This window comes from Natrix helvetica (genome assembly GCF_964273705.1).
Source record: "Natrix helvetica genome assembly, chromosome: 3".
In the NCBI taxonomy this organism is placed as follows: domain Eukaryota; kingdom Metazoa; phylum Chordata; class Lepidosauria; order Squamata; family Natricidae; genus Natrix; species Natrix helvetica.
Genome location: NC_138549.1, coordinates 175118906 through 175136078, shown reverse-complemented (window position 1 = coordinate 175136078; position 17173 = coordinate 175118906). Strand labels below are relative to the sequence as shown.

General features: G+C 43.9%; 1 protein-coding gene across 1 annotated transcript in view; it reads left to right on the top strand.

The window, feature by feature from the left end:
• ANGPT4 (angiopoietin 4) overlaps nucleotides 1-17173 on the top strand; it is a 41532-nt gene that overhangs the window by 6714 nt on the left and 17645 nt on the right. The window contains exon 2 of the mRNA XM_081949727.1: nucleotides 14295-14450. Coding sequence (XP_081805853.1) covers nucleotides 14295-14450 — 156 coding nt within the window. The remainder of the gene's footprint in view (nucleotides 1-14294; nucleotides 14451-17173) is intronic.

Below are 17173 nucleotides of genomic sequence, written 5' to 3'. Positions count from 1 at the left end.
TTCTAGCAACTGTTCTTTATTTTGCTTCTATCATCTCCTTTCCTTCCAGTTTTCCCAATATTATGAACTTCTCAAAGGAGCCCTTCACACTGGTTGATTGATTGATTAGCTGCTTAGGAGTCAGGGTCAACTCTTAGTAACCACGCTTTTCCCAGGAGGATCTGTCCCAGAAAAGAGAGGGTAGATCTATTCTCCAGAGCACCTGAAGGTAGGACAAGAAGCAATGGAGGGAAACTAATGAAGGAGAGAAGCAACCTGGAATTAAGGAGAAGCTTCCCGACAGTGAGGACAATTAACCAGTGGAACTGTTTGCCACCTGAAGTTGCGTATGCTCCATCACTGGAGGTTTTTAAGAAGATGTTGGATATCCATTTGTCTAAAGTCGTGTAGGGTTTCCTACGTAAGCATAGGGTTGGGCTAGAAGACCTCCAAGGTCCCTTCCAATTTTGTTATTCGGTTTACACTTTCTGCCCTGCTTGAAAAGAGGATGACTGTAAAAAAAAAATTAGAAGTGGCAACTGAGAAGTTTGACGAGCTGTGCATTTTAGGAAACGTTGACCTTTATGTGAATTTTCTGCAGACCTTTGGAGGCAGCTACCAAGCAGTTGTTAGAATTGTGAATATGGGGAGGGGAAAGGGGGGGAATATCAATTTTTTAAAAATTTCCCTTTCCCTTTCTAGACTCTTGGTTCAGCATGTGTTATTGAGAGATGCATCTTTACAGCCAGTCCTCGACTTATAATCTGAGCAGAGGGTTGGACTGGAAGACCTCCGAGGTCCCTTCCAACTCTGTTATTATCTAATTCAGTAAGGGTCTCCTGCTTGAGCAGGGGGCTGGACTAGAAGACCTCCAAGGTCCCTTCCAACTCTGTTATTCTGTAATTCTGTAAGGGTCTCCTGCTTGAGCAGGGGGCTGGACTAGAAGACCTCCGAGGTCTCTTCCAACTCTTGTTATTCTGTAAGGGTCTCCTGCTTGAGCAGGGGGCTGGACTAGAAGACCTCCAAGGTCCCTTCCAACTCTTGTTATTCTGTTATTCAAATCTTGCCGGAAAAATCTCCCTGTCTAATGGCACTTGGGTGCCTGGATTCTTGTTGTTGAGAAATCTAACACTCATTTGAAGTGGATTCAAAAGTTTTGCAGGGCAGTTGGGATCCTGCCCACGCTGGAGTCTTGGCCGGGTTTCTATTTTAATCAGTTTTAAGTTGCCGCTCTCTTCCTTGAGATCTTGTTGGCCAACGCTTTCCCCTTCCAACTCTGCAACGGGACGTGACTCACCTCTGAAGATGACGGGTCCCTTTTAGGAGGAGAAGAAGGTACCACCACGTCTTTCTGGAGCCTCTCTGAAAACACTGCATCCCGCCCCCCCCTTTCTGCCTCCCCAAAATAGGCTGCTTTTCACAAATTCATCTGGAACCACTTAACAAACCTTGTTTTCTTTGGATTCAGATCCCGAAGGAAAGAGATGGCTGGAAACAAGGGAAGAGAGAAAGAGAAGGACAGAATGAGGAAATGAAACAAAAAGCATGGGGGTTGTAGCCCACCAGTGGTCATCGGAGCTGGGGAGGAGGTTGGGGAGGAATATGGGCCAGTCTGGAGTCTGGGGAAGGCTCGGATGAGGGCTCTGTGTCAGAGGCAGAGAGGGGGCCAGGGCCGTATGCCAGTTATCAGCTGCCTTCAGAGTCAGACATCAGTGGGGCAGAAGAACAGCTGGAGCCTGTTCCCAGTGTGTGCATGCGCAGAGCTGCCAGACGAAGGGAATAGCTAAAGAACAAGGGACAACTTGGGAGTAAGGCCACAGGTGGACGATGAAGGGCCCCTCCCAGAGGAAATAAAAGAGGAGCGAAAGGGGAGTGGAGTTTGCAGGAGGCAATTAGTTCACTTAATTTGTTTGTGACTCTCCAAGACTCCTTGCCAAGTTTTGCAGATATTGGCCTGGCAGCTCTCCAAGCCAGAGAAGGTCTGTGACTGTAAATCCTCCCTCGAGAGACTTTGCTGGATAGGAATGAGCAGAATTCACAGTCAATTAAGAAAAGGGGTTTTTGTCGGGAATAGGAGTTTGCTTCATGCTCTTGGGAAGCCTCACTCAGAACAAGGGGCCAGTCAGTATAAAAAGAGATTGTCTGAAATCTTAAGGGTTTTCTGCTTGAGCAGGGGGTTGGACTAGAAGACCTCCAAGGTCCCTTGTAACTGTGTTCTTCTGTTAAAAGAGAAAATCTGGATGGTGAGGAAGACGAAGAAAGAAGGGGCTTAATTACTTAAGGCCACAGTAATGCTAGGACCACCAGCATACAGGTTGGGAAATCAGTCACAGTCACATTTACGACAATCATGACTTATGACCAAAATGGCGGGCTCGTTTAACGGTCGTAAATCGAGGATTGTCTCCATCCAAAACGAAGCCATAGGACTGAGGGTGAGAGTCCTTCGCAACCCAGCTATGTTTTTCACCGCAGAGGAAAAGAATTTTGGCCGAAGGAGAACTTGGAGTATTGTGAGTGCTTGCAGGGGTGGCCGGAAGCCAGGAGGGTTTGCGTCAAGGGCCAGTTTGGGAGTGAGGTACCATGATGAAGAACGAACAATCCCAAATGCTAAATCATTTTGTCCTAGACAACTAAAACCAGACAGTTCCCAGGAAGCTGCAAAGTGGGATATTTTGGGCGTCTGGTGCTAGACGAGAGTTACTGGAGAAGAGGTTTGCGGTGCTCCGAAAATCCCAAGGACTTCAAAGGGAGGAATAGAATAGAAAATATGGAATAGGAATAAGGAGAGAAGAGGAGAGGAGAAAATATGGAATAGAATAGAAATAGAAAATAATAGAATGGAATAAGAATAGGAATAGAATAGAATAGAATATTGGGATGGGATGGTGTAGAATAGAATGGAATGGAATGAAATAGAATAGAATAGAAAATATGGAATAGGAATAAGAAGAGAAGAGGAGAGGAGAAAATATGGAATAGAATAGAAATAGAAAATAATAGAATGGAATAAGAATAGGAATAGAATAGAATAGAATATTGGGATGGGATGGGGTAGAATAGAATGGAATGGAATGAAATAGAATAGAATAGAAAATATGGAATAGGAATAAGAAGAGAAGAGGAGAGGAGAAAATATGGAATAGAATAGAAATAGAAAATAATAGAATGGAATAAGAATAGGAATAGAATAGAATAGAATAGAATAGAATAGAATAGAATATTGGGATGGGATGGTGTAGAATAGAATGGAATGGAATGAAATAGAATAGAATAGAAAATATGGAATAGGAATAAGAAGAGAAGAGGAGAAAATATGGAATAGAATAGAAATAGAAATAATAGAATGGAATAAGAATAGGAATAGAATAGAATAGAATATTGGGATGGGATGGGGTAGAATAGAATGGAATGGAATGAAATAGAATAGAATAGAAAATATGGAATAGGAATAAGAAGAGAAGAGGAGAGGAGAAAATATGGAATAGAATAGAAATAGAAAATAATAGAATGGAATAAGAATAGGAATAGAATAGAATAGAATATTGGGATGGGATGGGGTAGAATAGAATGGAATGGAATGAAATAGAATAGAATAGAAAATATGGAATAGGAATAAGAAGAGAAGAGGAGAGGAGAAAATATGGAATAGAATAGAAATAGAAAATAATAGAATGGAATAAGAATAGGAATAGAATAGAATAGAATATTGGGATGGGATGGGGTAGAATAGAATGGAATGGAATGAAATAGAATAGAATAGAAAATATGGAATAGGAATAAGAAGAGGAGAGGAGAGGAGAAAATATGGAATAGAATAGAAATAGAAAATAATAGAATGGAATAAGAATAGGAATAGAATAGAATAGAATAGAATAGAATATTGGGATGGGATGGTGTAGAATAGAATGGAATGGAATGAAATAGAATAGAATAGAAAATATGGAATAGGAATAAGAAGAGGAGAAAATATGGAATAGAATAGAAATAGAAAATAATAGAATGGAATAAGAATAGGAATAGAATAGAATAGAATAGAATATTGGGATGGGATGGGGTAGAATAGAATGGAATGGAATGAAATAGAATAGAATAGAAAATATGGAATAGGAATAAGAAGAGAAGAGGAGAGGAGAAAATATGGAATAGAATAGAAATAGAAAATAATAGAATGGAATAAGAATAGGAATAGAATAGAATAGAATAGAATATTGGGATGGGATGGTGTAGAATAGAATGGAATGGAATGAAATAGAATAGAATAGAAAATATGGAATAGGAATAAGAAGAGAAGAGAAGAAAATATGGAATAGAATAGAAATAGAAAATAATAGAATGGAATAAGAATAGGAACAGAATAGAATAGAATAGAATATTGGGATGGGATGGGGTAGAATAGAATGGAATGGAATGAAATAGAATAGAATAGAAAATATGGAATAGGAATAAGAAGAGAAGAGGAGAAAATATGGAATAGAATAGAAATAGAAATAATAGAATGGAATAAGAATAGGAATAGAATATTGGGATGGGATGGGGTAGAATAGAATGGAATGGAATGAAATAGAATGGAATAGAATTGGAAGGGACCTTGGAAGTCTTGGAGGTCTTCTAGTCCAACCCTCTTCTTAGGCAGGAAACCCTACACCACTTTACGGTTGAATGGTTATCCAACATCTTCATAAAAACTTCCAGTGTTGCAGCATTCCTAACTTCTGGTGGCAAACAGTTCCACTGATTAATTGTTCTAACTGTCAGGAAGTTTCTCCTCAGTTCTAAGTTGCTTCTCTCCTTGATTAGTTTCCACCCATTGCTTCTTGTTCTACCCTCAGGTGCTTTGGAGAATAGCTTGACTCCCTCTTCTTTGTGGCAACCCCTGAGATATTGGAAGACTGCTATCATGTCTCCCCTGGTCCTTCTTTCTATTAAACTAGACATACCCAGTTCCTGCAACCGTTCTTCATATGTTTTAGTCTCCAGTCCCCTAATCCTCTTTGTTGCTCTTCTCTGCACTCTTTCTAGAGTCTCCACATCTTTTCTACATCGTGGCAACCAAACTGGATTCAGTATTCAGTAAGTTGCAGGTCCTTCAGACAGCTCAATACTGCAGTAATGAATCCAGTCCTGGGGGCTTGTGGGGGATTGGCCACCCTGTTCTAGAAGGTGTTTACCCATCCAGTGGTCTCTTGAGGCGAGCCAGGGATGATGGGACTTGTGGTGCAACACACCTTGGAGGGCATCAGCTCGGAAAAGTCTGAGTATCGTGTGTCTAAAACCAATGTTTCTCAACTTTGGCCATTTAAAGTTATGTAGACGACAACTCCCAGAATTCTCCAACCAGCATGGCTGGCTGGGGAAATCTGGGTGTTGAAGTCCACAGATCTTAAAATGGGTGAGTTTAAGAAACACTGGTCTAAGCTCAAAATCAGGGTACGTTTGCTAATTATTTCCCGTATTTTCACGTCTTCTCCCTCAATAGAAAAGCATCTGTTTGTGCATTTTGTTCTCTTCTCTTCTCGTTCTAGCCTCCCAAGGGCCTGCTTTCCACTTATTTTTCCAAAAAGATCAGAGAATTATTAATAGTTTTCGCCCACTTCCTGTGTCAATTCTGGGGATTATTCCTTCTTCTTTTTAAACAGCAGTTTCTTAAAGGGAACATTCATCCCCCTCAGAGAGTATCAGGCACTCGGGATTCCAGCAAAGGCAGGACTGTCCAAGGGAGTCAGAAAAGTCAAGATGGCAGCCGGGACGAGGAGAGCTTAGCCCCCCCTGCAGAGCCTTTCATTAAAAGGAAAACAAATAGGGCTGAGAGTCCTCCATCGCTGGAGGATTCCAAGATTGGACATCCATTTGACCGGGATGGTATAAGGTCTCCTGCCTTGAGCAGAGGGATTGATTGAAAGACCTCCAAGATCCCTTCCAACGCTATGATTCTGTTTCTGCGATTCGGTGATTCTGTTTCTCTGATTCCATGATTCTATATTTCTGATTCTGTGATTCTATGATTCTGTGATTCCATGATTCCACGATTCTATGATTCTGTTTCTATGATTCTGTGATTCCATAATTCTATGATTCTGGTTCTTGATCCCGTGATTCTGTGATTCTATGATTCTGGTTCTTGATCCCTTGATTCTATGCTTCTGTTACTATGATTCCATGATTCGTGATTCTATGATTCTATGTTTGTATGATTCGGTGATTCCATGATTCTATGTTTCTATGATACTATGTTTCTGTGATTCCGTGATTCTGTTATTCCACGATTCTATTATTCTGTTTCTATGATTCTATGATTCTGCTTCTATGATTCTGTGATTCTATGATTCTGGTTCTTGATCCCGTGATTCTATGGTTCTGTGATTCCATGATTCTATGCTTCTGTTTCTATGATTCCGTGATTCATGATTCTATGTTTGTATGATTCTGTGATTCCATGATTCCATGTTTCTATGATACTATGTTTCTGTGATTCTGTAATTCCACGATTCTATTATTGTTTCTATGATTCTATGATTCTGTTTCTATGATTCTGTGATTCTATTATTCTGTTTCTATGCTTCTGTGATTCCATGTTTCTGTGATTCCATGATTCTGGTTCTGTGATATCTGTGATTCTATGATTCTGTGATTCCATGATTCTACATTTCTATGTTTCTGTGATTCTGTGACTCTATGTTTCTGTGTTTCTCCAATTGTATGAATCGTAGAATGGGAGAATCATAGACAGACTTCTACCCTTGCTGAATTTTGACTTCCCAGCTCATGCTGAAGCTCTTAGCTTCTGTGCTGCCACCGAAGGGGAGCCCTTGGCTCAGGCTGACCTGTCGTTGGGAGCCCCAGCTTCCCAGAGCCTCTCCAAAATGCTGGAATTTATTAGACAAATCTGTTGTAAGGACCTCTCCTAAAAATAGAGGACTTCAGGAAACGCATCTCCCCTGGGGATTTCAAAAGACGAACATCTGCGCTTCATCACTGATCTAAACATGCGTCTACTTTCTGCCTTGCGGGAACATGGACACTGTCCCAAGGAAGTGGCTGTGAAGGCCCCGGGGAGGAGGGAGGGGGGTGGATTTTAATCATCTGGATCCAGTTGATCCTGGAACCTTATTTATTAATCCTAACATGGCTTTCGTGAAAGATGTCATCACAGTTTTTTTCTTTCTTTCTTTCCTCCCTTCATTTCATTTCTTTTCCCCTATTTCTTTTGAGAGCTCGAAACGACTTCCGGAAATGATTTTTGAAACAACAACCCTGAGAAGCAGGCCAGTGCTGAGAGAGCCTTTTTGCATTCACACAACCCCCTGAATTAACTGAGCTGGAAGTCTAGCACATGCATTTAAACCGCCATGCCAAGCACGGGGAGTGTGCATTGGTGTCTGTGTATTGGTACGGGATGCGGTGGGTCAGGGGCTAAGATGCTGAGCTTGTCGATCAGGAAGGTGGCCAGTTCAGCAGTTCAAATTCCTAGCACCATGTAATGGAGTGAGCTCCCGTGACTTGTCCCAGCTTCTGCCAAGTTCGAAAGCATGTTAAAAATGCAAGTAGTAAAATAGGAACCACCTTTGGTGGGAAGGTAACAGCGCTCCGTGCACCTTCGGCGTTGAGTCATGCCGGCCACATGACAACAGAGACGTGTTCGGACAGTGCTGGCTCTTCGGCTTTGAAACAGAGATGAGCACTGCCCCCTAGAGTCTGGAATGAATAGCACACATGTGCGAGGGGAACCTTTACCTTTACCTTTTTATTGATATGGGTGTGATGCAAAGTCAGCCTGTCTGTGTAGGTCCGTGTTTCCCCACTTTGGCCATTTTAAGATGGATGGACTTCAACTCCCAGAATTCCGCAATCAGCTTTCATGCCTAAGGGAGGTGGGACTAGAACTTACCATCTCCGGGCAATTGGTTCAAAGTCACCTAATTGCTTCTGTGCCTAAGGCAAGACTAGAACTCACAGTCTCCTGGTGACTGGTACAAAATCACACACCTGCTTTTGTGCCTGGGGCAGGACTAGAACTCACCACCTGGCAACTGGCTCAAAATCACCCAGTTGTCTTTCACACCTAAGGCGGGACTAGAACTCCCTGTCTCCTGGCGATTGGCCCAAAGTCACCCAGTTGTCTTTCATGCCTAAGGCGGGACTAGAACTCCCTGTCTCCTGGAGATTGGTCCAAAGTCACCCAGTTGTCTTTCACGCCTAAGGCGGGACTAGAACTCCCTGTCTCCTGGCGATTGGCCCAAAGTCACCCAGTTGTCTTTCATGCCTAAGGCAGGACTAGAACTCCCTGTCTCCTGGAGATTGGTCCAAAGTCACCCAGTTGTCTTTCACACCTAAGGCGGGACTAGAACTCCCTGTCTCCTGGCGATTGGCCCAAAGTCACCCAGTTGTCTTTCATGCCTAAGGCAGGACTAGAACTCCCTGTCTCCTGGCGATTGGTCCAAAGTCACCCAGTTGTCTTTCATGCCTAAGGCGGGACTAGAACTCCCTGTCTCCTGGCGATTGGCCCAAAGTCACCCAATTGTCTTTCATGCCTAAGGCGGGACTAGAACTCCCTGTCTCCTGGCGATTAGTCCAAAGTCACCCAGTTGTCTTTCATGCCTAAGGCGGGACTAGAACTCCCTGTCTCCTGGCGATTGGTCCAAAGTCACCCAGTTGTCTTTCATGCCTAAGGCGGGACTAGAACTCCCTGTCTCCTGGCGATTGGCCCAAAGTCACCCAGTTGTCTTTCACGCCTAAGGCGGGACTAGAACTCCCTGTCTCCTGGCGATTGGCCCAAAGTCACCCAGTTGTCTTTCATGCCTAAGGCGGGACTAGAACTCCCTGTCTCCTGGCGATTGGCCCAAAGTTACCCAGCTGTCTTAAACGCCTAAGGCGGGACTAGAACTCCCTGTCTCCTGGCGATTGGCCCAAAGTCACCCAGCTGTCTTTCACGCCTAAGGCGGGACTAGAACTGTCAGGAAATTTCTCCTTCGTTCCAGGTTGCTTCTCCCCTTGATTAGTTTCCACCCGTTGCTTCTTGTCCTGCCTTCAGGTGCTTTGGAGAATAGGTTGACTCCTCTTCTTTGTCTCAGCCCCTCAAATATTAGAAGATGCCATCATGTCACCCCTAGTCCTTCTTCCCATTAAACTAGACATACCCAATTAAAAAAAAAAACCTGGAAAAAATATTTTAGTTTTAAGGTTTTGATGGCCGCAACCTTCACAAGGAAAAGCTGCAGGTGATATTCAAGCCACAACAGCCTCTGAGCCCAGCTGGCAGAATTTTGCCCAGCAAGTTGTTTTGTCTGGAGGGCAGAGCCCGTGCCCGTTGCGTGGCATATCCGCGGCTCAAATACAGCATGTTCTTTCTATGAACTTTGTGCTGTTTTGCTCGTAGCCGGGGACTCCGAGAAGTGGAAAGGAAGGGAGATCCGTGAAGCTGGCAATTTGTTCAATTAGTCAGCCAGAAGGAAAGCGAAGAGGGAAAGGCTGACATAGCTGTGTGTCTCCAAAGTCCTCCCGCCGCCAGGAGAGGATTAAAACTGGCACTCTCCGACAGAGGCTTTGGCCAAGAGCTCCGAGAGGGCAGAGCGACTTACCAGAAAGACAGCCTGGTTCCGCTTACATGGGCATAAAGCATTCGGCGTGTTTTCATTTTCAGCGGGTGCTGCTGGGTCCCCGGGGAGAGTCAGGCAGACATTTCCAAGTTGTTGAGCAATGGGGCGGAGGAGGGCAGAGACACCCCCCCCCCCCGAGGGCTTTTACATCAAGGCTTGTGTTGTTTTGCCCAGGAGAGTCACATAGTTTCCACGCATATTCTCTCTCTCTCCCTCTCTCTCTCTCTCTCTCTCTCTCTCTCTCTCTCTCTCTCTCTCTCTCTCTCTCTCTCCCTGCTATCTTTCTCTCTATATATCTATCTATCTATCTATCTACCATCTCTCTCTCTCTCCCTCCCTCCATCTCTCGCTCTCTGTCTATCTATCTATCTATCTATCTATCTATCTATCTATCTATCATCTATCTATCTATCATCTATCTATCATCTATCTATCTATCATCTATCTATCTATCTACCATCTCTCTCTCTCCCCCCTTCTCTGTCTGTCTGTCTGTCTGTCTGTCTATCATCTATCTATCTATCTATCTATCTATCTATCTATCTATCTATCTATCTATCTATCTATGCATCCATCCATTCATCTACTTACCATCCCTCTCAGTCTGACTATCTGTCTATTCGTCCGTCCATCCATCCATGAATCTATCTACCATATCTATCTATCTATCTATCTATCTATCTATCTATCTATCTATCTATCTATCTATCATCTATCTATCTATCTATCTATCAGTGACGTGCAGTCAGGTGAGGCAAGTGAGGCACAGCCTCACCACTCTCATCATGAAAAAAAAAAGTAAAAGGAAAAAGCTGAGCTAGTTACTGCTTCACCGTGGATGACTCTGCTTAACTGTTAAAAAAAGCTGGAAAAGGTATGTGTGGGTTGGAGGGAGGGGGAGGAATTCAAACTTCATCCTCCTGGTGCTGTGCAGGGCTTTGGGCAAAGGCTGGAGGGAAGGACCCTGGCTCACTTGTGCTCTCCCTCCCCAAGAGTAGTTTGATTGCAGGCAGAGCCACGTTGTGGGGCCGGTGTGTGTGCTACAGCATGGCTCTTTGCCTGGCTTCCTGCCTCCTCCTGTGGTCTCCTCACTGGTGCTCTCCCTCCCCAAGTGTAGTGACTTCCTCCCCAGGCCCCCATTCATTTCTCTCTCTCACACACACAGCTGGATAAAACTATATAAAAATCTAGCCCAGCTTCACTTATCACAAGTTTGAAAAGGCAACGTGGCTCCGCCTGCAATCAAACTACACTTGGGGAGGGAGAGCACAAGCAAGCACTGAGGAGACCACAGGAGGAGGCAGGAAGCCAGGCAAAGAGCCATGCTGTAGTACACACACTTCCCCCCAGCCTCTTTCTTTTGGAAGGCTCGGCTTGGCTCCCCTCCGGCTTCTCTGCCTCTCCTCTCACCCCAGCCTGTCAGCAGGAGGTGGTGGGTGGGCTTTATTGTGTTCCAGGCATTTCCCACCCAGACAGCAGGCTGCATTTGCAATGGTGGAGGTGTTTGGGAAAGGCAGCAGGGGAATGGGGGGGATGGCAGAGGAGCTGCTTTCAAGCCACTGGAAAAGATATCCAATCCAACTTTTGTGTGTGTGGGGGTTTGTTTGAGAGTGAGTGAGAGAGGGAAGGGGTAGGAGAGATAGTCCAATCCAACTTCTCTCTCTCTCTCTCTCTCTCTCTCTCTCTCTCTCTCTCTGTGTGTGTGTGTGAGAGAGAGAGTGGGGGGGGAGTGTCAGGGAAAAAAATGCCCTGGGGAAATCTGAGATCAATGGACCGTGGCTGATTCCCTTCCGCATATCTTTTGAGATGTTGAGAAAAATAAAAGTCTTTAAAAGTATTCTAATTAATAAACAAACTTTAATAATAAAATAATAAAAGTAAATGAAACAGAAAATAACTAATGGTTACATTTTGATAATGAAAGCTCCGTCTGCCAAGTTGGCAGCCGAACAAAGAAGAAAGGAATTTTGGAATGTGTAACGCGTGCGCAATAAATCACTTTCAGATAACATTTTGTTTTATGACCTGCGCAATAAAACTTTCTTAGTTTAACTCTTGAATGTCAGTTTAGGCAGTTCAGGCCTAGCAAACCTTTTAACATCGTGACAGGGAGGAAGGGAGAGAGGGAGGAAGGAGGGGAAGGAGAAGAAAAAGAAAAAGAAAGAAGGAGCAAAGGAGAAAAACAAATGCTGTTGCTTTAAATTGGAACTGAGCATGCCTGGCTGTGGAATTCTGGGAGTTGAAGTCCACAAGTCTAAAAATATTTGAAACCCAGCACTGTGTCAGTGCCTCACCAGTCATAAACTTCACCGCACGTCACTGCTATCTATCTATCTATCTATCTATCTATCTATCTATCTATCTATCTATCTATCTATCTATCTATCTATCTATCTATCTATCCATCCATCCATTCATCTACCTACCATCCCTCTCAGTCTGACTATCTGTCTATTCGTCCGTCCATCCATCCATGAATCTATCTACCATATCTATCTATCTATCTATCTATCTATCTATCTATCTATCTATCTATCTATCTATCCATCCATCCATCCATCCATCCATCCATCCATCCATCCATCCATCTATCTGCTCCGCTCCTTCCGTCAAAAACTTAAAACCCACCTGTTTCAGCTAGCCGGCCTGGCCTAATTCCACCTTTCCCACCTCAGTTTCATTTTTAAATTTTTATGATTGGTTTTATGGTCTAGTTTTTAATTTTTATAAATTCGTACAGGGGTTGTTTAATCTAATTTTAGCTATGTATATTATTGTTTGTATGGTTTTTTAAATTTATACCTGTACACCGCCCCAAGTCCCTTCGGGGAGAGGGGGCGGTCTAGAAATCTAATAAATTATTATTATTATTATTATTATTATTATTATTATTATTATTATTATTATTATTATCTATCATCTATCTATCTATCTATCTATCTATCTATCTATCTATCTATCTATCTATCTATCTATCTAATCTATCTATCTACCTACTTATCACCTATCACCTATTTGTCTGTCTGTCTGTCTGTCTGTCTATCATCTATCATCTAATTATCATCTATCTATCACCTACTCAAAATAACAGAGTTGGAAGGGATCTTGGAGGTCCTCTAGCCCAACCCCCTGCTCAACAGGAGACCATATACCATTTCAGACAAATATTTGCCCAACATTAAAAACCTCCCGTCATGGAGCGTTCACAAGTTCTGGAGGCAACTTCTGTTCCACAGATCAACTCTTCTCACTGTCAGGAAGTTTCTCCTTAATCCCAGGTTGCTTCTCTCCTTGATTAGTTTCCACCCATTGCTTCTTGGTGCTTTGAAGAATAGCTTGACTCCCTCTTCTACGGGGCAGCCCCTCAAATATTGGAAGACTGCTATCATGTCAGCCCTAGTCCTTCTCCTCGATAGGCTAGACAAGGCAGAACTAGAAATCTCCATCTCCAGGTGATTGGGCCAAAGTTACCCAGCTGGCTTTCCTTCTTAAGGTGGACTAGAACTCACCGACTCCTGGTTTCTAAGCTAGCACTATAGCCACTGCACCAAATTAGCTCTCAGTATTGGGATACTGTTGGTTGCCACCAAAACGGGAGGGGGGGGGGGGAGACAGTTCAGAAGCCCTGCCTTCTCATTTTCTTTTTCTGAAAGGTTTTTTTTATTTTTTGTTCTCTATATACCATTATAGGTCTACATTCACATAGTTATTATTCTTTTTTACATTCGTCGTTCTTATACATTTGTCATTCCATTTGCAGCGTTATAACATATTCTTTGGGCTGCTTCGTTTACCATCCCTTCCGCCTGTTGTAACACCATCTTCTTTTCCCTTTCTTTTCTCCCTCCCTTCTCTACTTCCTTCCTTCCTCCTCTCCTTTCCCTTCCCTTCTTCCCTTACCTCTCCCCTACTCCTCTCTTCCTCTTCCCCTTCCTACCCTCTCTCCTTCTCCCTCCCATCTTCCTCTCCTCACCTCTATCTTCCTCCCCTCCCCTCCTCCCCTCTTCCTTTCTTTTTCTATTGTTGTAGATCCTTTCTTTTCTCCCTCCATCCCTTCTCTACTTCCTTCCTCTCTCCTCCCCCTTTCTTCTTCCCTTACCTCTCCCCTACTCCTATTCTTCCTCTCCTCCTTCCTACCCTCTCTCCTTCTCTCCTTCTCCCTTCCTCCTCTCCTCACCTCTATCTTCCTTCCCTCCTCTTCCTCTCCTCTCCTCCTCTCTTCCTTTTCTATTGTTGTAGGTCCCTTCTTTTCTCCCTCCCTCCCTTCTCTACTTCCTTCCTTCCTCTCTCCTTTCCCTGCCTTCTTCCCTTCCCTCTCCCCTACTCCTCTCTTCCTCATCCCCTTCCTACCCTCTCTCCTTCTCTCCTTCTCCCTTCCATCTTCCCCTCCTCGCCTCTATCTTCCTTCTCTTCCTCTTCTCTCTTCCTTTCTTCCTTTCTTTTTCTGTTGTTTTTTAATTGTCTCTTCCCGCTCTTAATTTTTATTTTCTTGGGGTGGTATTTCCGCAGACCCAAAAATAATTGAATATCATTTCTTTGTTCCCTTTCCTTCCCCAAATCTATCCTGATTATGTTTCCCCCCCACTTTGTATCTTACTTTTGAATGTATACTTATATATTATTATTATTTTCCCTATTCCCCCCCCCCTTTTCTTCTTAATGACTTAACGCATCCGATACGCCTTCCTTCTCATATTGAGGTGACTGTTTTCTTTTTAGCTGGAGAATTTCATCCATATGAATATGAAGAGTGAAATGGCCCACATCCAACAGAATGTGGTACACAATCAGACAGCTGCCATATTGGAGATTGGCACCAATCTTTTGAGCCAAACAGCTGAGCAGACACGAAAACTGACCGATGTGGAGACCCAGGTGATTTATGACATGGGTGGGGCAGTTTGAGGGGGGGGAAAGAGAAATTATACATATTTAGAAGCATTTAATTTTCAGCCTGACTCTGCCAAGGAAGGAAACGTTGCCCAATATTCCATTTGGATTTCTGGACGTTTGTTTTTGGAATTGGCTTTAAGGAAAAAGAGTTCCCCTTATACCAAAACAAGAGCACTTTCTGGTTCTTCACATTTACTGTATTTAAAATGTCACTGGAATAGAATGAATCAACAATTTGTTAAGTTAGGAGGAGGAGGAAGAGGAGGAGGAGGAGGAGAATGAGTGGTCCTTGGAGCTCTCTGAACGTGGTTGTTTTCTTGCAAATGTTTCACTACCGAACTAGATAACATCATCAGTGCTAGAAGAGAATGGGGTTTGTGGGGAGGAGGAAGAGGAGGAGGGGGGTGGGGGAGGGGGAGGAGGACCGTGGGGTCCTTGATGCTCTCTGAGCTTGGTAATTTGCTCTCAGACATTTCATGACCCAGCTAAGTAACACCATCAGTGCTAGAAGAGAAGGGGGTTTGTGGGGAGGAGGAAGAGGAGGAGGAGGAGGAAGAGGAGGAGGAGGATGACTTTGGGGTCCTTGTTGCTTTCTGAGCCTGGTTGTTTTGTTTCACACATTTCATGACCCAACTAGGGAACATCATCAGCGCTAGAAGGGAGGGAGGGAGGAGGAGGAGAACTGTGGGATACTTGGTGCTCTCTCAACTTAGTGGTTTCCTTGCAGATGTTTCATTACCCAACTAGGGAACATCATCAGTGCTATAAGGGGGGATGGAGACTATGAGTACGGGGTCCTTGGTGGTCTCTGAGCTTGGTGGTTTCCTTGCAGACAATTCATGACCCAGGTAGGGAACATCATCTGTGCTAGAAGGAAGTGAGGTGTGTGGAGTGGAGGAGAATGAGAAGGGAGGGGAGGAAGAGGAGGAGGAAGAGGAAGCCCATGGAGCTTCCAGGAATTCTCTAGCATTTTTGCCCTTGGCTTGGTCTACGATGCTCCCAGTTTCCCAGCTGAAACTATGGTGACGCCTGTCCACTTCTTGTGCCATTAAGGAGACTTCATTCCATCATCTGACTGACAGTTACTGTCCATGAACATGGCCTGCAGTCTTTATCCTACACAGGGACTAAAAGTCCGTGGAGATCTTCCGTCCTCCAGGTCACAGTTGTCCCAAAGGTGCTTTTTCAGGAGGCAACTGGACTTTTCTTGTTTGTTTCTTTTTTGAATACATTTCACTTCTCATCAAATGCTGTGGGAGGAAGAACGGATTTCCAGAGGGGAAAAAAGGGCAGAATGCAGGAAACATTTGCACCCCTCAGGTGACCCTGAGGACACAGGTAAAGCTCCAAGTGACCTCAACGACCCTCTGAAAGGATGCAAACGTCCAGCTGTCTGCAGGGAGCATCAATCCTTCCCTTTACCACCTTCCAGTCAGAACTGAAGAAGCTTCTCGTATGAGAAGCAAAATGTCTTCAAAAGTAAAAGAAAAGAATTCACTTTCCTGTTGAAAAACAACTTTGAGACTACATAGGGACTGTTACAGTCCTTACACTGTCTCTTGTAGGTGGTGACTCCTAGAAAAAGGTAGTGAAATATATGAAGAACGGTTGCAGGAACTGGGAATATGTCTAGTTTAATGAAAAGAAGGACTAGGGGAGACATGATAGCAGTCTTCCAATATCTCAGGGGTTGCCACAAAGAAGAGGGAGTCAAGCTATTCTCCAAGGCACCTGAGGGCAGAACAAGAAGCAATGGGTGGAAACTAATCAAGGAGAGAAGCAACTTAGAACTGAGGAGAAACTTCCTGACAGAACAATTAATTACATCAATTAATGAAATTTAGGCAACAAAAACGAAATGCACAGGTACAGTATAGGTGGTACCTTGCTCAGTAGTAGTAACTGTGAGAGGGATCTTGGAGTCCCGGTGGACAACCATTTAAATAGGAGCCAGCCGTGTGCAGCAGCTGCCAAAAAAGCCAACACAGTTCTAGGCTGCATCAACAGAGGGATAGAATCAAGATCATGTGAAGGGTTAATACCACTTTATAAGGCCTTGGTAAGGCCACACTAGCAATGCTACATTCAGTTCTGGTCGCCACGATGTAGAAAAGATGCGGAGACTCTAGAAAGAGTGCAGAGAAGAGCAACAAAGAGGATTAGGGGACTGGAGACTAAAACATATGAAGAACGGTTGCAGGAACTGGGTATGCCTAGCTTAAGAGAAAGAAGGACTAGGGGAGACATGATAGCAGTGTTCCAATATCTCAGGGGTTGCCACAAAGAAGAGGGAGTCAAGCTAGTCTCCAAAGCACCTGAGGACAGAACAAGAAGCAATGGATGGAAACTAATCAAGGAGAGAAGCAACTTAGAACAGAGGAGAAACTTCCTGACAGTGAGAACAATGAATCAGTGGAACAACTTGCCTCCAGAAGTTGTGAAGTTTTTAAGAAGAGATTGGACAACCCTTTGTCTGGTGTAGGGTTTCCTGCCTAAGCAGGGGGTTGGACTAGAAGACCTCCAAGGTCCCTTCCAACTCTGTTATTCTATTCCACTCCTGTTTTTGCTGCTGGGGTTTGGCTGCTACCCATGGTTTTAATGCACGGTTGAGTCCCTTCTGCTGCTGAACTCCACCTTCCTTTCTCTCCGGTTTTACTCTGGTGTTCAGGAAGGACCGCGGATCTCTAGCTCACTTTCCAAGCCTG